Source organism: Notechis scutatus, chromosome 1, assembly GCF_049901735.1.
Source record: "Notechis scutatus isolate UNSWTSFEM ecotype Mainland chromosome 1, rNotScu1.2, whole genome shotgun sequence".
NCBI lineage: Eukaryota > Metazoa > Chordata > Lepidosauria > Squamata > Elapidae > Notechis > Notechis scutatus.
This window is the reverse complement of record NC_142009.1, coordinates 145,440,242-145,464,202: the sequence shown is the minus strand read 5'-3', so window position 1 is coordinate 145,464,202 and position 23,961 is coordinate 145,440,242. Positions and strand designations below refer to the sequence as shown.

Sequence of the window (23,961 nt, the reverse complement as noted above, 5' to 3'; positions counted from 1 at the left end):
GTGCTGGAAGAATAGGAACATGGAGGTAGGCCTCGGACAAATCTATTGAGGTCATCCAGTCTCCCTTTCTAATACTCTGCAGGATGGATTGGAGGGTGTGCATTTTAAATTTGTGTCTAATAATAAAGCGATTGAGTCTTTTCAAATCCAGAATGGGCCTCCAGCCTCCCGAATGCTTAAGCACTAAAAAGAGAAGGGAATAGAACCCCTGTCCTCGCTCCGAGGCAGGTACAGGCTGGATAGCCCTAATGTCAGTTAGATGCTGGATAGCTGAGGACATAAGCGCCCGCTTAGCCGGGTCTCTGGATAGAGGAGAAACCATAAAATGATTCGGAGGAGAAGAATGAAATTGAAGGGAGAGGCCAAATCTAACAGTGTCTCTCACCCAAGAATCCGAGGTGGATGCTACCCATTGGTTAGCAAAGTGCCTAAGGCGACCGCCAATGGGAAAGGAGCCGAAAGGGCTATCTGGGTCTTCGGGACGTCCTGCTTCCTGAACCCCTGAAAGGCCTCCTGTAATTTCCCCCTCTCCTGCCCCTGTCACTTGAGTCCCCCCTATCCTGATAGGCTGGGCGAAAGGACTGCGAGGCCTGATACCTGGGGGTGAAGGACTGCTGGAAGGAGGGACGAAAGGAGCCCCTCCGAAAGGGATGGGATCCTCTGGCATCTGGTCTACGCAAGATGGATGGGAGAAACTTCTTTTTATTGCGTGTTTCCAAGAGCAATGGTTCTAGGGCAGGGCCAAAAAGTTTTCCTCCCGAAATGGGTGCTGATGCCAGTTTTGACTTATTTTTTACATTGGCGTGCCATTGCCGGAGCCAGAGTAGCCGACGAGCAGCCACGTGAGAGGAAATGGCCCATGCTGAGAACTTCACTGAATGGAAAGTGGCGTCAGCTGCAAATTCCGCCGCGGCTGTAAGTTTGGCGATGTCCTGCTGGGCTCTTGTGTTAGAGGCCGGGACATGTTGCTTGAGTTGCTTAAGCCACCTGATAGAGGAGCGGGTAAAAAGGGAGGCCGCTGTGGCCGATCTTATGGCCCAGGTGTCTGATTGGTGCGCCCGCCGAAGCGCCAGCTCTGCTCGTTTATCCTCCGGTTTGAGTGCCTCTAGGGAGTCAGTGGGATTGGAAGAAGAAGAAGCCAATCTGATGATAGGGTCGTCAACCTCCGGAGTAGCCAGCATTGCTGAAAATTCCGGGTCGAGATTGAACAACCTCTTGTCCTGATTAGAAGGGGCAGGGGAAGGTCCTGTCGACGCCAGCTGTCTAGCTACTAGGTCGGCAAATATCGGGGGGGTGGGGATAACTTCAGTCTCTACAATGGGATGACTGAAAACAGCGTCTTCATGACCCCCTGGGGTAGCAGGAGGTGGCTCAGAGGTGGGTTGGGGAAGAAGACCTGAGATATTTTTGGCTTTGAACAACAAAAATTTAAATAACTGAGGCTTGAACAGACCCACTATGGTTGGTTGTTCGGGGGAAATGCCCTCGTCTTCTGACATTTCCCCCTCCATGGGATCCCCCTCAAATATAGGTTCGGAATACTGAAATGACCCCCTATCGGAGTCTTCTTCATCCCCGAAGGACTGAAAATCCCCTTCCTCTTCTACCAGGGCCTCCTCACCCTCCAGGCACGGAGCGTCCAATTGGAGAGGTACCTGACCCTGCGGAGATGTAGATTCCGTGATGGGTCCGAGCATGGGTGCATGTGCAGGCGTCGCTCTCTGAGCCTCCGGTCTTGACATCTGCTGCATGCCCTCGGCAATCCCCTGCCGGATGGCGAGCTGTATCCACTCCTTGATGCTGTCAGGGATGACAGAAGAGGCCGGATCTTCACCTCGTAGGCCCGCTGCAGTGGGCGTGAAAGTTGCTTCGGGGACACGAGGAGATTGAAGACTTCGAGTAGAGCTGCACCTGGATGGGGAAGACTGCCCCGGCAGGGGGGGCTGAACAGTAAGAGAGGGAGAGGCAATGGCTACAGAAGGTGAACCCTTGGAGCGTTTGCTGAATTCCTTCTCCAGAGCCTTATGACGATGCAAGGCGTCCCTCTGGGAGGCACTGGAGGAATCCTTGTCCCTTGTGCGTAAATAGTGGGTTTTGGATTTGGCCTTTAAGGAAGGCCCACTAGGATTGCGCTCTGCCATGACACCAAAGGAAAATTAAAAATAGAGAAAGAGAGGTGCTTGATGTGCTGAGGAGTTCGGCCTATCACCTAGGCCGGTTTTCCTGAGTTGGGTCACGTCCCCCTTTTGGAAGGAAAAAAAGGAGAAATCCCTCCTAGATAGCTATCCCTAAAAAAAAAGGTAATAAAACAAAAAAATTGTTTAATCCTAACTTAACTTATAAAATTAATTTCTAATTTTTTTAATTTTTTAATTTTTTTTTATGGGGCGGACCCCAAGGTAGTAAAAAAAAAGGAAACGAAAACCTACTAAATAACTAGATACAAGAGAAGCCAAATACAACGCTGAGGCCAGTGCACAGAAAAAAGAAAAAATTTTTTAGTCCTCCTACACACACACAGGAAAGGACCACTGCACAAGGAAATCCAAAAAAGGATAGTGAGGAAAAAGGCCTCCAAGGGCAGCCTCCCAGCGAACTTGGAAGGTTTCTGCCAGGGTCTCTGGGTGAGTTGCGGGCAATAACACAGCAGCACTAATCGAGATAAAAGAAAGGCAAGCAAAGGGGAATAACTGGGCACGGAGCCACGGTATTCCCTGCGATACGGAGCCCACGCGGCCTAGTAATCACGCTGAGGGCTCTAAAAATCCACCACGCAACTTTAGGCCTATCCAAAATGGCGCCGATCACGAGGCGCGCCTAAAATGGCCGCCCGCAATGGCGCCAGCAGCCCAGAGACACACCAGCCCTTATAAGAAAGGAGTGAAGTCAGAAGGGCCGGGAGAAGAAGCGACGCTTCCTCCGATAGCGTTGTGGGGAGAAGACGCAACGATCGGAAAGATAAGCACCGTCGAAAAGAAAAAAACGGCTGGCTTACAGAAACACAGCCTCGGAGCGGCAGAGAAAGGAGGGGGGTGGGGGGCAAAGCTCCAACTCCCCCTAGCTCTCCCCTGAGAGCGAGAAAACTCGCTAGAAATTTAATTTAGACAGTAATTTAGATAACCCAGATAAGCACAAGAAACAAGGATTAAAGAAAAATTAGATCAAACCTGAAAGCAATCAACAAGGAGCAATAAGGAACCCTGAAACGGCCAAGGAATACAATTAGCTGCCTGTTTGGTCGAAGGCTGAGCTAAACTGGGAGGGGAACGCAAGGAGGAGTCACGTGGAGGAGGAGGGCGTTCCCTCAATTACAGCTCAGCCTGTATAACGCGAGACTAGAGCACTTCCCAGTCCATGGATGCTCGTAGCATTTCTACGGAGAAATGAGGTGCCTATAGCCTGGTGCACTTTGCAGAGGGTTAGCTCCACCTTCCTGTCCTGTCTTCAAAGCATCCCTGCATCTTTAGGCAGGATGGTGGAGGATGTTAAGGCCGCTACCGGTCCATCTATGGTTGGCGGTTGTGGTATCTCTGAGAAATCCAAGGGCACATTATAAAATCTCTTTTCATTCCCGTTTGGGGGCGGGAATACCCCTAATTGGGCCCATTGTCTTTGGACCATGTCTTGGAATAGATTAGGTGAGGGAATCTCCTCACTCTCTGCCGTTACCTCTGAAAAGAGCAGCTCATCTGGGTCCACCAGGTCCAATGGTGACTCTGCTGCATTTGGGTCAGTTTCCAAGCGTGTTGCTGCTTTGGCCTTAATAAGGACTTAAAGAGAACTGGACAAAAGAGTCCTGTGAATGCTGGTGTATCTGGAGCCATCCTTCATCCTCTGAAAGTTCCATTTCTTTTTGGTCCTCATCCCCTGAGAGCGATGTCTCGTTCTGCATGGATGAAGGGGTTGAGTGTCACCTTTGGAAGGCTCCCAAATCTCTGGTGCTGTGATGCCATCAATTGGTCTTGATGCATGGAGTCTGCCTGTATTAAAGATATCGGAAGTTTCATCTGATCCCTAATTTCAGGGCCCTGACTCTCTTGTGAGCGAAGCCTCGCTGCTGTGGGTGTCAAGGTGGCCTCTGGTGCCATCTTCATTCACTTTGGCGGTGGGTCTCTCTGCTTTCCTGTTGACAAGAAGCTTGCCTGTGTAGCAGGAAAAACCTCACTGTTTTCTAAACAGAGGGATGGTGGATAGTATTGCTCTCTGGCACCATCTGACAACCCAACCTGAGAGCAAGGGGTCCGATACTGTATCCCGATTGGATGGCTTTGCTGTGCTGGTAAAGCGTGGGAGATTTCAGCTATTTCCTCTCCATGGGAGTTTTCCCCCTTCTTTTGCTCTGCCTCCTTTTCAGTCATGGTAATCTTTTGTCGATGGCCTTCTGGTGCCTCCGGGTGTCTTTCTCCTCTGCCTTTGAAGCTCTTTGTGAGGAGAGGGTTTTTGCTCTTAGTTTGGCCGCTGCTCCTTTGGTCCTGCGGAGCCTGTTGGGCGATTCTGGGTCTGGACAGGGATCCCCTGGTCCTCCCCACTCATTCCTGGTATTGCCTGGTCCATGTGGTTCATCATCTTTCATCCCTTTTGCTCCTCTGGGCAAGGCAGGCTTGTTCCTGACTGGAATCTTGCTGCCACGGCTTTTTGTCTCTTAGCTGCTTCAGAGTATGCCCAATACTCAATTGGGCAGGGATTCTAGTCCCCTCCGCTGTCTGAGCGGACCTCGCTTGGGAACCTTGCGTCTACCTGGAGTCAGAATAGTGGTTGTGCAGAACAGGACGGGAAGCCACAATCGGGGGAGCCAATCAGCTGAGAAGTGGTTATACTAGATGGCTGGGAAAGCCAGCCTAATCATTAGCAGTCCTGTGAAAGCTCTACGTGGAGCTGGGACCTTACAGTTTTGAAGAATCCAAGGAATAACTCTGTTCTTTTTATTTCACAAGCACCTCCTGTACGTGTCTCTTTTGAGCAAAGTCAAAACTGGGCATGCTCAGGCAAAGGAGGCGCAACCAAAGAAATGACTGACTCAGTCTCCAAGCAGAAGAGCAGAGTTAACCCATTCCTTGGATTCTCTGCTCAACACACTGGAGAAGAAACAGGATGGATTCTAAAGCATAAGAGGGCTTACACACTCTGCGCAGATTCAGCCAAATGCTGCAAAATGTATAGGATGCTGCTTCATACTGCAGATGGATAATGACTCAAAACATATAGCAAAAGCTTAATATTACATGTCTTAACAGCAGCGAGGATTACCTTCACATAATATTGGAAAAATGAAGAAATACCGCAAGACAAAGAGATATTAAGAAGATATTAGATTGTGCAGAAATGGATAGACTTACATTGAAAATCAAACAGAAATATTATCAAATATGGAATTTATTTTACCAATGGTTGGAAAAAAGGTGTGGAGACTAAGAATGGAATTTGTATTGTTGAGCAATTTAAATACCCAGACAACACAATATTTATTAAGCACTAAGAATGTAATAAAACTTATTTAAAAAAGATATATACAGCAAAAACAACCCAAGAGTTCCTCAAAGCAAAGAAATGGGATATTCTCCCCTGGCCAAGTCAGTCACCTGATCTCAACACAATACAGCAAGTTGTTCGGTTACTGAAGACAAGACTGAAGGCAGAAAGACCCACAAACAAGCAACAGCTGAAGGCAGCTGCAGTAAAAGTAAGGGAAAACACCACAAAGGAAGAAACACCTCAAAGGAAGAAACTCAACATTTGGTCATGTCCATGGGTTCCAGATTTCAGGTGGTCGTTAACTGCAAAGAATTTTCATCCAAGCATTAAAAACAATGCTTATATTTATAATTGTTAGTTTCTTCCATCATTTATGAGCCACTAAAATGCCTGTAATTCATCAATAATTAATGCCACACTTTTGTCAAACCCACTGAATTAAAGCTGAAAGTCTTCACTTCACTCACATTTTTGAGTGTTTCATTTCAAATTCAATATAGTGGTATACAGAGGTCAAATGTCAAAACAACTTATTGTCTCAATATATATAACCCTGACTGTGTATTACACACATACATAGGTAGCCCTCCACTTAACAACTGCAGATAGGATTGGCAATTCGATCACTAAGTGGTGTGGTTGTTAAATGAAACTTCTCAAGACCATGCTCAACTTTTGTCATTTTTGCCGCGGTTATTAAGTGAATCATGTTTAATAACTAGTCATACATTTTTTTCAGCAATATGTTAAGTTTAAAGTTACTAAACAAGGTAAGCAAGGACTACCTGTATATCCTTACACCCTCGTGGCAGTCCCCACTCCATACCTGGAACTCCTGCTATTTCCTGCTTAATAACCCTTGTCTTGATGTTATGCTCGCAACCGGGACTGCAGGGATTGTCACTGCTAAGCAAAGTGGCCACGTGATGTTACGTATCACTTAGTGATGGCAATCCTAGTCCCAATTGCTGTTGCAACCTGAGAAGTACCTCTATTTATACAGGTAGTCCTCGATTTATAACAGTTTGTTTAGTGATCGAAGTTACAATGGCACTGAAAAAAGTGACATTTATGATCATTGCAGCCTCCCTATGGTCACGTTATTTACATTTGGATGCGTGGCAACTGGTTCATACTTATGACGGTTGCAGTGTCCTGGGTCATTGATCCCCTTGTGCGACCTTCCGACAAGCAAATTCAATGGGGAACCCATATTCATGTAGCAACTATGTTACTAACTCAACAACTGCAATAATTCAGTTAACAAATGTGGCAAGAAAAGTTGTAAAATGGGACAAAACTCATTTAACAAATTTCTCACTTAACAACATAAATTTTGGGCTCAATTGTGGTTGTACGTTGAGGACTACCTGTGGTCTCAAAATGAAGGAAGGATTATCATAAATTGTATCTTTTCAATACACTTCTGGGGAAGTACCATACTTTCCCAGGGAAGTACTTTTATACCATCTTCAAGATGACAGGTATAGCATCCAACCATTTTTAGTAGGAATTTTATTTCCCTGCATGACTTCAATTCCATACTAGCTTAATAAAGTAACTAAACACCATTTAGGAATATTTTCATACATCTGAGTTTGAAAACGGATCACATTTTTTAAAATTAAAAGCTAACTATAGTAGATTTTCTTGTGCTGATTGTTACACTTTCTAATTTGTCTGAATTTAGAAAACAAGAGCCAAATCAACTTAGAAACAGATATAAAACAACCGCCAGCCCTACAGAACTATCACAACCTTGCTGCTCTTCCACTGCACTGGACAAGCCTCTCAAATTAAAGTAAAAGCCTGTGAGATGGGACACGCCTGTTGTTGTCAAAACTCGGCACTGGATTCTTAAAAGGGAGAAAATCCAGTTTTTATATCTGTAGATTTTGTACTGTTGTGTATTGAACTATGCATCTGTAATGTTAGAGATTACGTAAGGAAAACAAACACCATAGGAAGATCCACACAAGTCTGTTCACTTTCATGTGAACTAAAAGGGATAAGATATAGTACAGAACTAAAACAGAAGTTGACCTAGTTTTGTTATGCAATGACTATGGGCAAATGTAGGTCAGTGGAGCAACTACCAGTCAATTACCCCATAATATTCTGGCAGTCATACATTTCAAACAAAAGTATTTTCTTTGGATTTGATTCGCCCAATCTTTACTTATTAGTGCTGTTTATTCAGCAACATCTAAAGTCTCATTTTAAAAGAAGGAAGAAGGGGAAGTTAGATCAGGAGAGGAGAAAAGGTATGAGAAAAACAAAAAGTAAAATTAATACAGTCCTACCAATGTTTTTGTACAAGAAGCTTTTTTTCTAATGCTGAAATCACTTGTCTAATTTAATGTTTCAACAATATTCAGGTATCTTTCTGGATTTCCACCAATGTGCATTATCTGAGTTCAGAACATATTTCCTGTTCTAAAGTTAATTACCATGCTGGAAAAGACACCTCTTCCTTTACTCCCAATCACAAATTCAAGTATCTTCAGACTGGGCTGATGGAATATCTCAGTTATTTCTTTAGTTTATTCCACTGACATTTTTTAGGTACTTCATTAATCTACTTTGCTGATGTTTCTATTCTTTGATGAAAGTATGGAAATTAAGGAGGGAAACACTCAGTTTCATCAACATCTTCTCAAATATTTTCTTTTTAAGGGATAGTATTCAGCAATGAAGAGTTAAAACAGAATCTATATCCACTGCTGAATAATACAATACACTATACTTAACATAGTGGCTTAAAATAGGACACTGCGAATTCTGGGCCAGTCTCTCCCTAGGAAGAAGGCAAGGGCAAACCACTTTTGATAAATGTTTCCAAGAAAACTGCAGACACTTGTCTAGGCAGTGACCAGGAATCCAAAGCTGACTCACAGGCAAAATAAATCACCTTCAAAAGTAGTTTTACTGGTGAAATTGTTAACTGCTGTACAGAGAGATTAAGCCTATAAAAACAGTGTTATCTAGAGAAAAATTATGGATATTTGAATTAATGGAACTCATCTATTCACCCCTAAGGTGGCGCACACATAAAATATAGAACACTAATAGTTTATGTTCTCATGGAAATTAGATGAGAGAAATGAACCATGATTTTTGGGGAGAGAGGTAGAAGATAATAAAACAGAACTACAATAATTTCCTTTTCCAATATAGCACCCAACTATATTAACATCTATGACGAGGCAAAAAAATAATAATCAGGAACTTGAAGACGGGGAAGGCACTTCTTTACTACGGTGCCTTTAACTTAAGGCCAGGAGGTTTGAGGCGATGTAGTTCAGTTGGCAACATGATCAGTCATACAAAAACAGTGTTCTAGGATTTTATAACTATAATTTAAAATGATAGTTTTATAATTTATATAACCCAGGAGTCACATACTTTGAATAGTGCTGTGTCCTATGCCAACCTCCGCATGGATTGAAATAATTGGCTAAGTTCCTTCTCCAAATACCTTCAGTAAAAGTATATAAAGAGATCCTTTTTTCTAAAAATTTCTAAAAATTATTTGAAAGTTTTACATTAACACATTTCCTTACAATCACATATTTTCCCTTTCTAACTTGCTTTATTTTCTTCTATCTTTCTCTCCATTGTCCTTTTCTAACCTTTCTCCAAGGTTTTATTAACTCATTCAAACATAAACACATAAGAACACAAAACATATAAACATAAAAAAAAAAAAAACATCTTTTCTGAAAGTTGCTTAATCCCGGGTCAAAACTCTTTGTACAGACACCAACTCAAATTCATATTCATTTTATATGCCATTCCATATCATTATTACCATTTTCAATTTTTTATATAGCTTCTTCTCTCTCTTAGATTCTCTTAACTTTATTTTATTTATCTCATCTCAATTCAAATCATAATATTTATTATTCTTTGTCTGTTTATTTCCAGCTATCGATTTATCTTTCTTCTTTAAAAAAAAAAAAACTTCTCCTGTACACTAATTGGAGTATGACGCCTTTACCTCTTTCCCCTACATTTATAATACTTAATATAAAATACCTAACTTACATTGGGATTCTATTTGGTACATTCTAAAATTATACAATATTATCAATACCAATACTAATCTATTCATTAATATTCATATTCTTTTATATCATAAACACTTAACACATTACTTTTCAATTAATTAACATACTTTTGTGGGAGCACCTACTTTCCATAATTATTCCCCCCCACGTCACATATTTTAAATCATTATTTCATTAAGGTATTCCTGCTTCTCCTACTTCAAATTTCTCCTTTCAAAATTAAATAACATGCCTTTTGGGAATACTTATATTTTCCACAATTATTCCCCCCCTCCCCCGCAACATATCTCAAATCCTTATTTCATAAAATGTTCCCCTTTTCTTAAGACAAGTTTCACTAATTAAACATTTTATCACACTTTAAATTACACATTATTTCCAACTTTCTAAAATTATTTCTAAATACAAATATAAAAAACAATCTTATGTACCTCTAGAATCCCTTTATCAATAAAGTTTGCCCATTATCTCTAAAAAACTTTTGTTTCTTTACATCTTGCTCTCTACTATTGAGGCTTCTCGTCCCCTTTCTCCCTTGCTTATTCTTCTCTCTGTCCTCTTTACCACTTTGCCTCTCCACCTCCCTTTTTCTCTGCTTTCCTCCTTTCTGTTGTCTTCTAACATAATATCTCTTTTTCATCTTGTTTTTCTCTTTTTTGATTGCCTTTATAGGTCTTAAAGTCTCTTTTTCCTTTTTCTCTTTCTCCTTTCCTTCCCCAGCCAAAGTCACTTGTTCATCAAAAATGGCTTCTTCTTTGTCCCAGTCGTCCTGTTGTCCATTCAATTTTACATAAGTGTAGACCGCCATTTCTAAATACTGAAAAGAGTATCAAAAACATCCTTCCCTTCTTGCTTTTCTTTCTCATATTTTTGATATAAAAGTTTCAATCTGTCCACAAGTAATGCCATTATAAAGAGAAAAAGTTTTCCCAAGCAACCACCCAAGTGCTTTTAATCAGAGATAATTCTCAAAAGTGGTAAAATCACCAAGCAATCCAAGTAGGTTAATTCTTTTAAGCACTTTCTCCTTCACTTTCTCTTTCTGGGATTGGAGTTTGATCACAAAGTTCCATTTAATATATATCTTTCAGAAGCCTTGTTAGTATTTATAGCTCTTTAAAAATCCAGGCAGTCTTCTCCTTATTTTCAAATTCTAATCCAATTTTTCCTCTCCCTTCCCACTCACAGCAAAAAAAAAAATTTTAAAGTCTTTTTTAAAAAAAAATCATTCAGAAATCCTTATCTCTTCAGTATTTAATTACCTAGATTTTCAGATTTCTCTTGTTATTCCATCCGCTGTCACGTTAGGAAGGAGAGTGAAGAAAAAAAAAACTTTCCCTTTTAGAATTCTGTGCGCCGCTTGTAACTCTCTCTGGAAACAATGTAGCAACTTCTCCGTCGCAATTTTCAAGCCCCAGGAAACTTTCTTATCCCTTGGCAACTTTATCCCGGTCCAGAAACAACTCTCACAATTCTCCGATTTTCTTCCTCCTGCACAATCTTATCCGTTTGCAGGTTTCTTCATGGCGGCCATTGCTGACCGCCGCTCCTCCGCCTTGGGAAAAGGGGGTTTTGCTGGCTGGGGAGGGGGTCTGCAACACCCCTTGCCCCCTTTCCAGATCCCCCCTGTCTTCAGCTGCCCCTGCAGGGCAGCTATATCCCCCAGATCCAAACGGATCGGGGGAATCTTGGCAGTGAGCTCGGCAGGGATCGCGCTGGATCGCAAATCCCTGCCGCTGCCGAAGCCTCGCAAACCGGAAGTCTAATCAGCCTAATCAGGAACCATCAAGAACACACCAACGCTGACAGGGAAGCCACTTGTATATAAACAGAGAGCAAACCCCACTCCCTAGCACCTAGAACTGATGATGTTATCTACTTGGGTAATGAAACATCTGCAAGAGAACAAGCAACTCACAGAAGATCAAGGACCCCCTTTAATTTATTTTCCCAGCATCAAATGGTTCTTTGTGATCCCAAATTAATGTTTTTATTTGACCAGGCTTCTAAATATATTAACAGAGGTATGTAGTATTCAGAGCCAAAGGAAGCTAAAATGCTTTAGATTCTGCATGGGCACCCTTGCTTTACTTGTCATTAGCTCCCTGAGCAGCTGGTAAGTATAGCAATGATGACTGTGCAGGATTTGGTGCATGTTTGTCTGCTTTGCATCGGAATATGGCATATGATAACTTTATATACATCTGGTTTTGATCTGTGATTTGTTCTTCTTAATGTTAAGGTTTGATCTAACATTTTTAAAACAGACAGATTTTGCTAAAGCTCCAATTTACTGATATATTCAGTTACTACACCTCACAATTCTTAAGTAAGCTGATTTTTTTGGTATATCATTAATATGCAGTACAGTAGTAACCTCTCCCATGTATTAGCAACCTAGGCTATGTCCTTCAGCACTGCGCAACAATGTGCATAAAATATGGTGCTGCCATTATTGGGGTCGGGCTCTAAAGCCGAATGGCTTTCTACTCCAATTAAAAGCCAGTCTCAGAAAACAGTCTTTCCCAACCCCAGAAGCTTTGAAACGAGCAAGTGCAACTTGTTGGTTTACAAGGTAAAGAAAGGTGAGACTGACTCCCAAGGCAACACTATGCCAAACACTATGTCACTATTACTAAATTTGCAGATGATACAACAGTGGTGGGACTCATCTCCAGGGGAAATGAGTCTGCCTATCGAGATGAGGTGGACCGGTGGCTTTTGTGGTGTGGAGTCAATAACTTGGTCCTCAACACCAATAAGACAAAGGAGCTTATAGTGGACTATAGAAGGAACGGATCAGACATCCAGCCCTTGCTTATCAATGGAGACCGAGTGGAGCAAATAGCCAGTTTTAAGTTTCTGGGTGTTACCATAAAAGAGGACCTGATCTGGGGTGCTCACATTGCAGGACTGGTCAAAAGGGCCCAGCAGAGATTATACGACCTGGGACTTATCAGAAAAAAAAACCTGAATGAAAAACTGCTGGTGACCTTCTACTGCTGCACCACAGAGATAAGTATCTTAACTTACTACATCTCTGTATGGTTTGCCAACTGCACAGTGGCAGATAGGAAAGCGCTCCAGAGGGTTAGCGTCATTGCCCAGAAGATCATTGGTTGCCCTCTCCCCTCTTTGGAAAAGCTTTATAGCTCCTGCTGCCTTAAGAAAGTTCAAAATATTCTCAAAGATCCATCTCATCCTGGGAACCCCTTTTTTGAACTATTACCATCTGGCAGACAGTACAGAATATTAAAAACAAGCACAAATAGGCTGAAAAACAGCTTCTATCCCAGGGCAGTAGCTCTTTTGAATTCTGTGTATAGTGCAGTGTTGGTGCGGTGTTATGGGTTTTCGGTTCAATGTGTGGAGCGTGAAAGATGTGTGTTTGTGTTTATTTTCATGGTCATGATGTGCACTGAAGATGGTGTTTGATTTCGTTGTACAAGATGCAATGACAATAAACTAAACTAAACTAAAAGCACTATGTTGCTTTTCCTAGTCTGTAGAAACTGGACTAGCACATTGCTTGATGCTGCATCATCTCCTTTTCTAAAGGTAAGACAAAACACTCCAGAATTTTATATACAATTGATTTTGTGTAGCAATACATCCATTAAAAAAAAATCTTCCAACTATAAAACTAGAAACTATCTATCCTGACAGTGGATAACAATGAAAAAGTGGGATGGGTCAGAAAAGGAGGGATGATTTTTTTCTGCTTATTAACCACATCTTTATTTTCCATGTTATGGAATTTTAATAGCTGCTTATACCACTGTCTTACCATGACATCTGATAGTACTGTTTTGTTTTCTTTAGGGTATCATTTATTCTTGAGAATGAATGTTATGAGGGTGAAAATACAACTGCCATTACTGGGGAGAATATCTGAGATTTAGATGAAGTTTTTGCACAGAATGTTATTATTGTCTCAGGCAATACCTGATTTGACAACTTATGTACCAATTAAACATTGGCAGAAAGATGGTGGAGAAAAAACCCCACAAGTTAAATATGAGGTATTACAAGGTGTAAAGAAAATGGAAATCAGGTTTACCTGATTTGAAATTATAGTTTGTAGCTTATTGTTTAGTTTGGATGAGAGAGTGGATTTTGCTGAGAAAAAGAAGGCTTTTGTAGTTAAAAGGTCCTGACTTGAGATTTTGATGACATGGATATTTATGGAACACCAAACATTTCAAACTTTTTATTTATTTATTTACTTTTACTTATTACATTTCTAGGCTGCCCATCTCACTTATAGTGACTTCAGACAAAAAGCCAGGTTATGTCTGAAAATACCTTTGCGGTGCCCAGCATAAAAAGCATTTTATAGAAAAGAAATGATAAGCAAACACAAAGGGCTACCTTATCATGACTTATTAGAATTATGACAGGGAGAACATAAAATTAAGAGATCTGGTGGCAGAAGGACATACCTGTCAATGGTTTTCTAATGTGCAATTAGAAATATTTTTAGTAGACAAAAGTACTTTTGGTTTTGAGCAGTATAAAAGTGAGTTTGAGTAAAAATAAACTTCTACTGAAATTTGAACAGAAGAATAAGTGAAAGAATCTATAATGCACTGGTCTAAAATTTTTGCATATGATATTCAAATGCAACAGTAGGAGAATACATGGTTGAAAGTATCAACATTTAAGTTTTATAATCTTAAAGAGAATTTTTTATCAAATGACGTTGATAAATGTCACTGGAAAAGCTTTCTAGAATTTGTAAAGGTATTTGAAAATTTAAACAATTTTATCATCCTTGGTAGACATGCAAATCAGCCAGAAAATTTTGGACTGAAATGCATACCTAATTCAAGAAAAGTTTAAAAGATTATAATACAATTGATACCAGAAGCTTTTCTTTTGGAACAAATCAATAAACATTTGGAAAAAAGTCATGGAACTTTTATGTATGATAACTGCAGCAAGAAATATGCATAATGTTGAAAAGATTGAACATTGCTCACAATGGAGGAGGATGAAGTTTATGGAACTTGCTGAGATAGCAAAAATAACATCTTTATTCAGCGAAAAGACAGATATCTAAGTTTATTGCTGACTGGAAATCCCTTAAAAACATTTTGCATGAAACAGAAAAAAAATGAATTTATAATATATGGTTTTGACTAGAATAAATTGAAGAAAAAATGAAAGTAAGAGGTAAGAGGTAACTTTATACTTGCAACTGCTGTAAAGAAAATCACAAGCTGCAGTTTTTCCTGCACATTTGTCCTTGTCTTTTTTTCCCCTTTTTTCCAGTTTTATTATAAAGATTGGTTTTTATTAATTTTTAAAGTTTTTTCAATATTTTTCAAATTATTTTATTGATTACAATAGAAAAAGTTAAAAATACAACTATAAAAATATAAAAAGTGCTGAAAAAATGAGAATAGAAAGAAAAGAATAAAATGACCAATACAAACTACAAAAATAGAAAAATAAAAATATAAAAAGTAAAAAAATAAAAAGCAACTTTAACCTTCATCATGACAAGTATAATTTTAGTAAATTATCATCATCTCTTAATGTACAAATGTACTTCTTCACGTAAATTATCATTGAATTACTGTATTAACAAAATCTTAAAGAAAGTAATTCCTAATTAACAAAAACCCATTAATTATATCATGTTTGCATATAATTCTTATAGCATGCCATATTTAAAGTCACATTCAATTTGATTTCAATTTTATCTGGTATAAGTTGTTTTTCCATGCCAGTGTTTGCCCACCATCCATCCTTGATGTTATTTTAAAATTAATTTCTCAGTCTGAGTCCCAAATCTCCAAAAAACATCCACTGTTAAAAACATTCTGTTTCATTTTATATTAATGTGTCTAATCTGTGCATTTGTCTCCTTTAAGTAATCCTTCGTTTTCTGCAGTTCCTTCTAGAGCCCAATAAAGTACCTTATCATGTTATCTTTCCACCACACCAAAACAACCAGAATTTTCCAAAGGGAAGATTATTATATTAAATTACAAATTCTCATTTCAAAACCACCTTGAGCCTTAGTTCAACTTTTCAAAATCATCACTTTTAAACTTTCTATTGCTCTTTATTTAAAAAAAACAACACCCTATTTTTCTAATTCCTTAAAATTCAAATGTCAAACCTTTCACAAGGAGGAATTCACCCTGGAAAATGCAATGAAAGTTGTCCTTAAGGTTTCAAAAATAGTAAAAAAAATATTTCAAATGTGATTAAGAAATGAGGGTAGGTTGGACGTTTTGTACATCAAAAAGGCTGTGTTATGATTGTGAGCAAACACAGAATCCCTAAAACCCTCAACTAAGAAGCTGATTGCATATTCCTGCAATCTACTCACAAGCAGAGGCTATATGGAGTATATATGGGATACTTCACGCTCTCCCCTTGCTCCCGAAATACTTCATCAATCCAGATCCTATATCCAATCATGATCTCCATTCAAGGGACATCAAGCTTGCCATGAATCCTCACTGGAAGTTTTTATTTTTCTTTATTAAAATCTTAATATGTCTTCTCCACACCATACAATTTTAAAAGCATTTAACTTTTGTATCTGTGTGCATGCATGCCTTTGTATAAGGCTTGACTCCTGATAGTTGCTGGACTAGTCCCTGCAGTTTTGTTGGCAAGATTTTCAGGATTTGGCCTGGCATCCCTTAACAGAGATAACTTCCAATTTACCTGGAAGATATCTGACAAAAGCTGCACTTTATGGCTTCTTTAACACATGAGACACCACCAAGGAAAAAGATCATTGGGGAAGACATTACAGAGCATTTGTTCTCACTAGAGTCAACCCATTCTCTTCAGCAGTTATTGATGGTAAATATCAAAAAATTCCCTTCCACAGCTTGGGACTCCCATGACCATCACTCGTAATGTTGCCAAATTCTGTCTTGCTGCTGCAGGAGTGAAGCAACCATAACCATCCAACAAAACTGCATTTGTGCGTAAGTTTACAACTCTTCCCTTTCTCTTTTCTTTTTAACTGTGCACCACAATCCTGAGGTCTCCCTTTCATAGTTCAATTAAGAAAATGTTATACTTCATCTCCCATAAGCTATAGCCAGTAAGAGATTAGAGAATACCAACATTTAGATTTAGGAATAATGATCCCAAGTGAATTTGATTTATCCAATCAATTCTTTACAATATGTAACTTCTGAAACATTTGAATTAGGCCCCAGAGTCTATCTAAAATTTGTTGGTCGGAGCCACCAAGGTCCATCCTCAAATTTCGTATTTTGAAAAGTATTTCTCGACTTTGAAAAACACAATCCTCATATATCAGAAATGTAGCATACCAATTTAAAATGTCATCTTATTTCTGATAATTATTTGCCCATTTTGAAGCAATTATCCCTTGAATTTTATTTATGTATTATTTGAAAATACTGCCCATTTTACAACTTCTGATTCTACAGTCCATTTCTGTTTAAGCACAGACATACAAAGAAGGTTGGGAAGGTTTTCTATACTACCCCCCCCCCCCAAAAGGAAGCTGACAACGTATTTTTATTTAAATTGATATTATTCTCAGACTGATTTATTACAGAATCACATTTGCTCAGAGGTTGTATTTGCTGCTGCCAATATATCATATGAATTTGCAGATAGTACAGTAATGAAAGCTAAAGTTTAGCCACAAAATTAAAAAGGACAAATCATTTATAAGCAAAACCATAGAAAATAGTTTTCATGCATATACTTTCACACTGCCAAGCCAATTCTGTGTTTGCCATCCACAGCATTCCAAGCATATATCACACTTCCATTGATTTAACTTCACACATTTCAAGAACAGCCTTATGCAGTATTTAGTAGTGATGGACTCTGCTCACTGTAAGAATCTATAAGGGATACTCCAACATACCAACTATCTACACTAACCCAAAGCAATATGATGTAAACTTTTACAAACTGTTTTAACATGCCTTTCAGGATTGTTGAAAAACAGAATTTATTTTTAATTTAGAATCAAGAACAACATAAAAAATATTTGGGCTATGCAAAACATTATAAAGGGGCACTGAAGTTACATTGACTAAGCAAAACCCCTGTGCTGTAAGTATCAAAATACCTGCATCTTTTGGAAAGTTCATGTAACTTCTTCAAAGGAATTCTTTGGCTGTCCACACACGTGTGCTGCTTAACTGAACAATAGTATTTATTGCAACATTCAGGACAAACTGCTAATATGTATCCTTTCAGATGAGAATGGAGAGTTTTAACAAGGATATACATTCACAGGAAAAAAATGAGTATTAACTGAGAGGGTTTGCTTTGGTTAAGAATAGAATTACAAATACCTGTATGAAATTCAATTGATGAGATAGAAAACTCTCCTACTATTTATTACCAGTCTCTTTATTATCTGCAAAAAACAGTTACAGCTAGCACAGAGAATTTCAGGGTGACCTTATGAATTAAATCCCATACTTTTCTGAAAGCAGTGATGAATTTTCAGCTGACTTCAGGGAAATAATTTTTGAGATAAATTGTTGGGACAACTAATTATCTTCCATAATGGCGGAAGAGGAAGGTGTTCTTCCTCAAATTTTAAGCATACCTATAGGCTACATTCACAAATTAATGATCAACTTTCAAGATTCACAATATCTTTGCCTACTTAAATAATGTTTAGTTCTTTGGCACATTGTGGAAAGATTCAATCAGTGCAGTGAAATCTCAACATACGAGATCTATGCAATTTACAGCAGATAATGCTCACTAGACATATTTTAAAATAGCCCATTATTACATAAAATGATCAAGCATTTTCAGTTCTTTGCAGAATTGTTTAATAAAGATCAACCATGGATGACTGTAATGAATCATGGCTTCTGTTTACTGAATCATGGCTTCTGTTTACTGTTTACATATCTGTAAATGCATGTTTTGTATGTCTCTATTTTTTAAGCTTTTCCCTGTTTGTTTAGAATTTTAGGAATTTTCTTTGTTTTTTATATTTAGTTAATTAAAACATGTCTATCATTAATTCCATTGATAAAATTACGAGAGGTGAAATCTCTGAATAAGACTAAATATTTTACTAATTCAGCTTTTATAAATAACCTAACCCTATATAAACTTTAATTTGCAATTTAAAACAAAATATCTAATAACTTTACTTAATTAAAAACAATTTCCTAGTTTAAAGAAATTAGGGCCAATCAAGTAGATTTCGTGTTATTATTTAAAGGATTTAACATTTAAAAGAAACAGCCATTGATTCCCTTTCTTTAAAAAGTGTGTGCGCGTGTACATTAGAGAGCACATTGTCAAAAGCAGTATATATTAAATTGATTAATAGAAATAATTACCTGCTTATGTCTACGTAAGAATTTTGATACTACCTTTCATCCATTGTTCCAATAATTGCAGCATGTAACACACAAAATGAACACAGGCAACATGCATTCTTCATTTGCATTGAAGAAACAGGTAGAGCAAAATGCTTGCCTTTTTTACTTAAGAGTAAGTGTGTGTCATACAGAGTCCTCTTAAGGAAGACTCCTGCATAATAAACTAATGAGAATAATACAGAAAACATTCAGAAGACTTAATACAATTTAAACTGAATCCAGAGAGATTTTAACAATGACCACAGCATACGCATAACACATTTACAACAAGAAAGAAGAAAGGCACCTGGAGACATCTGACACTGGGCATGCTCTGCAGGCATCTCAGTGCGCACATGCTCTCTACCAGGTTGGAGCAGCCTAGCCACAAAGACCTTGGCACAGAACACTGCAGGATGACAAAAAGGAAGGAAGAGAAGAAGCAGTTAGAGGCCACAAGTTACTAAATGCAGGTAACTTATTAGTATGTTAAAATGCATACGTAATTAACCAACAGTATGCAATTGCCAATGTTAAATCCCAGATTGTCCAAAGATCCTAGCCACAGAATGCTGCAGTTATATTGCATACATGAATTACATGTTCCAAACCATCTTCTAAGTTGGGGTTGGATTTTAAGTCAGTCATACTCTGAGATAAATATATCTTCAGTTAATCATAATTAGGGGTGTGAAAAATTGTTTTTTGTTTTTTTCAAAGAATGGTGATCTATTCTGAGGCTGGAATTTCTCATTATTCGGGGCTTAGAAATTTCATGAGAGAAAGTTCTTCATCCTTCCAGTCTTGATTAGCTTTTCAAATGGACTTTGCTGAGGCTTAAATCTCACTAATACCATGCAGGGAGCCCGCTGATGTTTCTTGGCAAAATAGAAAATGCCAAACAGCAGTTTCTTAGTAAATGAGGCTCCAAGACATCTAATTGTTTTTCCATTGGCTTAATCCCTTCAATTCATGAGCTCAAAAATGTAGTAAGTGGAAGTCCAACTTTGGAAAATGGAATTCAAGGAATTCTTCTGAATTCTAACTTTTTGTACCAAGTAATTGCCTCCCTCCTTCCCTTCCAATATGTCTAGTTAAGGATCTGATTCAATGTTTTGTTGATAAAATATCTATTTAAAATATAATACTAAAAATTATTTGCTGGTGAATCAAAAGTTCAGTTGAGCATGATTCTTTAACCATTTCTATGAAGACATTTCAAATTTAATACACTTAATTATAAATGCTTGACTACTGCAAATATTTATGATTACTGGATCGCATAGGTGCTATTAAAGGTGGAAAGATGACTTTTGAAAAACACCTTTAAATAAGTCTAGTGGATATCTGGTAGTCTCATTATGAGGAAGTGCTTTTTTCATTAAAAAAAAGTTACTGCAACTGACAATTAGATCTGAAATATCCAGAAATATTAGCAATTTATGGCATATTGACTTCTTATCTGCTGTATGGGCAAAATAATTTTAATGCTTTATTTTTGTCTGTCAGTTTTAAATCTCTATTGTCATTTTTTTAAAAAAAGGTATTTGATAAGACTTGTGTTACCCAACCATCACATTCAAGTTCTACAAGCAATTTATCAAGAGCATAGTCTAAGATTTCAAAGCATAACAAGATGGTTTATGGGTTTCCTAAAGACAACATATGTGCAGTGATAAATAGCCTGGCTCCTTAATTCCAGTTCTATACTGAACTTTTGCAACTTCTGAAATTAAAGTGATACTAAAGAAAACTATTTGAATTTGAGTTTCTTCCCAAAACAAGTTGCCTGTTTTTCCTGTTTTTAAACCACTTGGGTTTCCAAAAGCAACAACGACAAGTGTTTGTTCTAATGCAAGTTGCAGCATGAATAACATAAACCAAAGGCTGCTTTGCAAATGATGAGGCAAGCTCAAAGATGGTTACAGCTGTAATGCACAGAGCAGAGCTGGAGTCAAAACCTATTGCACACAATCCTCTACAATTCATGCCAACATGCGCTCCCAAAATATTGTAGGATTAATCTCTAGGGCTCCTGAGGTACATACATACCAATGCATGAAAAAAAGAAAAAGAAATCACTTCTGATTTAGTTATGGGAGCGTTTTTTCAGTTGAAGGGCTTAGCTAAAATGCATCTATTTTCTTTTCAATATCACCCCCCAGCTCAGTCCTCATATAGGTCCTAAAACTTGAATTTAAAAAAGGAGATTGATGGTTTGTTAAAAGGGGCATTCTGGTTCTATATAGGAAATAGAAGCATATGTAATTTCAAAAGTTCCATAAATTTATGTATAAAAACAATGAAGGATGCAGTACAAATAACAAGACAATCAGAATAAAAATGAGATAGCATTAATCAATGTTGTGTAAGGGCTTTGCTTCAATAAGCCCAAAAAATATCAACACATTGGCTCTAAAACTGCATTTCTAAAATTGTTACAGTCAGGCATGATATTCCCCTCTGAAAAAAAAATCGGGGCCGGCCAAAAGAGACCCCCCACCGCCCACCACTCGCGCCGCCCGCCCGGGCTCAGCTCGTGCCGCCCGCCGCTCGCGCTGCCGCCCGCCAAAAAATCGGAATTCCGATTTTAATCGGAATAATATCATGTCTGTACAGTGGAAATTACCATACTGACTAAATTTGTTTGAAGGTTTGATGCAACAATTTACACTTCACAGATAAAGAATATTCTCTATGTTCAGAAGATCCCAAGTTGTGCTGAAAAGCCTTTCAGACTCTTTTACCTATGAAGAGCTTTATTAATCAGTATACAAAATACTAGTGAGACAGGCCAATGTTTTAAATCAGAATGTTTTAAATCAGAATAAAGAAATTGTAGAGGGTTGAATTAAACCTTTTTCTTTTACAACTGGCACTGCAATTTAATAAAAGGGATCAAAATGAAGCAACTGGTGTCCATATAGGACTGGGAGCAGGGGGAATATTTGCTGATTTTTCCTTTCCTCTCCAACAACACAGCTATTTAAAAAAGGCCTCTCAAACTTCCATAGCAAGTTTGGGAGTGAGGGCATGGGGAGAATGCAGGTGGCAGAAGAACTGACTGAAAGAACATTTCCTTTTTCCAGTAGACATCTGGCAATCTGAATCCAATCCAATGCTTTTATATATACATATATAACATAGTACTATCACAATCTATATGAATGCTCATTTTCAAATTATGTCAATTAAATGGAGTGTATCTTAATCTAAAGCCAAATTATAGTTGTGCTATCACATATTCAGTTGCTACCATGTGGTTGGTAATATTTTGGTTGGTAATATTTAAATATTCAAGAAGAGATAACAAGGTATTTTTAAAAGCCCAGTCCAACTTCATTCTGTTCTCAATATAGAAATATTAATCTAAAGAAATCAAACATCCTCAAACATCCTTAAAGAGCTGCAACCTGAGCGGCGTAATCTAATTATAGAAAAAGCTCAAGTTTATCCATATAACTTTTGATACCTAAGTATCTGTCCAGTCTTTCCCAAATTGCTATCCTTGGTAGTATTAAACTAAAATTCTTTCCACCCACACTTGGGAGTTATCACAGCTGTAATCCTGCCCAAGAAATCTAAAAGATACCAAGGTGCACCAATCCTTCCTTCAATTCATCCAGATCACAATGGGCTCAATACAAAGGCAACACTTGTCAAGACAACATAGATCAAATATGTGCAATGAAAAGGAAGAAGGAAGCCATAACATCTTTGCTAATCTGACCTAGGAGAAAATTCCAGATCCAAATTTTTTAAAAAAACACCGATTCATTGTGCGATTCATTTAACTGTGGCAAAAAAGTCATAACATTGGGTACTACTCATTTAGCAAACGCCTTGCTTAACAATGTAAATTCTGATCCCAACTGTGATCGTAAGTCAAGTTAGTTGTGAAGTCATGTCTGACCCATTGTGACCCCATGGACAACGTTCCTCCAGGCCTTCCTGTCCTCTACCAGCTTCTGGGGTCCATTTAAGCTTAAGCCAACTGCTTCAGTGACTCCATCCAGCCACCTCATTCTCTGTCGTCCCTTTCTTCTATTGTCCTCAATCTTTCTCAGCATTAAGCATTAGTCAAGGACTACCTGTATCTAAATCTGTTTGATCACTTTTTTGCCATGAGTTTATAAGCTTCAATAATTCCTCACTGATTTATATTTTATCTTGTTTTTAAGACTTCCCAATTGTATTATTTCCACACCTGATGACTCTTTCAGATTTCTGGTTGCTTTGGTGGCAATTTTCTGTCTCTCTTTTTAGTTCTGTAACAACTTTTGATGTTTCAAGCATGGTAGCTTATTCTTTTCTTTCCTGGATGAGACCCTGTTAGTATAAAAGTAATATTTTTTAAGGATATGTACAATCAGCAAATGTTTTTACATGTACGACCACAATTGAGCCCAAAATTTCTGTTGCTAAACGAGACATTTGTTAAGTGAATCCTGCCCCATTTTACCACCTTTCTTGCCACAGTTGTTAAGTGAATCACTGCAGCTGTCAAGTTAGAAGCACTGTCGTTAAGTAAATCTGGCTTCCCCATTGACTGCTTGTCAGAAGGTTGCAAAGGGGGAATCACATGATCCTGGGACACTGCAACAGTCATAAGTATGAACTAGTTGCCAAGCATCTGAATTTTAATCATGCGACCATAGGGACGCTGGAACAGTGCTAAGTGTGAAAAATGGTCATAAGTCACGTTTTTTGCACTGCCATTGTAACTTTGAATGGTCACTAAATGAACTGTTGTAAATTTAGGACTGCCTGTATTTAACTATTCATCCTACCTTCCAAGATCCCTTATCTAGTTAGCAATTTAAAAGACTGTATAATATGAGTAGGTATATGTGGGTATATGTGTCTTTGCCTAAATCTGCTTATAAGGAAATGCATTTGCCATTTTAATTTCATTCTCCTAGCCTGGAGAGATCCTTCTGGAATTACCCATAAACCTTTTTAATTCTGTATAATTTGGAATAAAATTATTTGGCCCTTCAACTATTTAAATAACTTATGAATTAGGTTATACATTAAAAATAGAACGTTATTATGCTATAACAGTCAAC

The 23,961-nt window shown here is 38.3% G+C and overlaps 1 protein-coding gene across 6 annotated transcripts in view; it reads right to left on the bottom strand.

Annotated features, from left to right (window-relative positions):
* The window catches only part of FBXW11 (F-box and WD repeat domain containing 11), a 99,656-nt gene that overhangs the window by 52,479 nt on the left and 23,216 nt on the right, over positions 1-23,961 (bottom strand). For 3 of the 6 annotated variants that reach the window (XM_026668544.2, XM_026668545.2, XM_087948092.1), the window contains one exon: positions 19,200-19,301. The exons of the other annotated variants lie outside the window; for them this stretch is intronic. In XM_026668544.2, the coding sequence (XP_026524329.1) occupies positions 19,200-19,301 (102 nt within the window). The remainder of the gene's footprint in view (positions 1-19,199; positions 19,302-23,961) is intronic. 6 annotated transcript variants of the gene reach the window in all.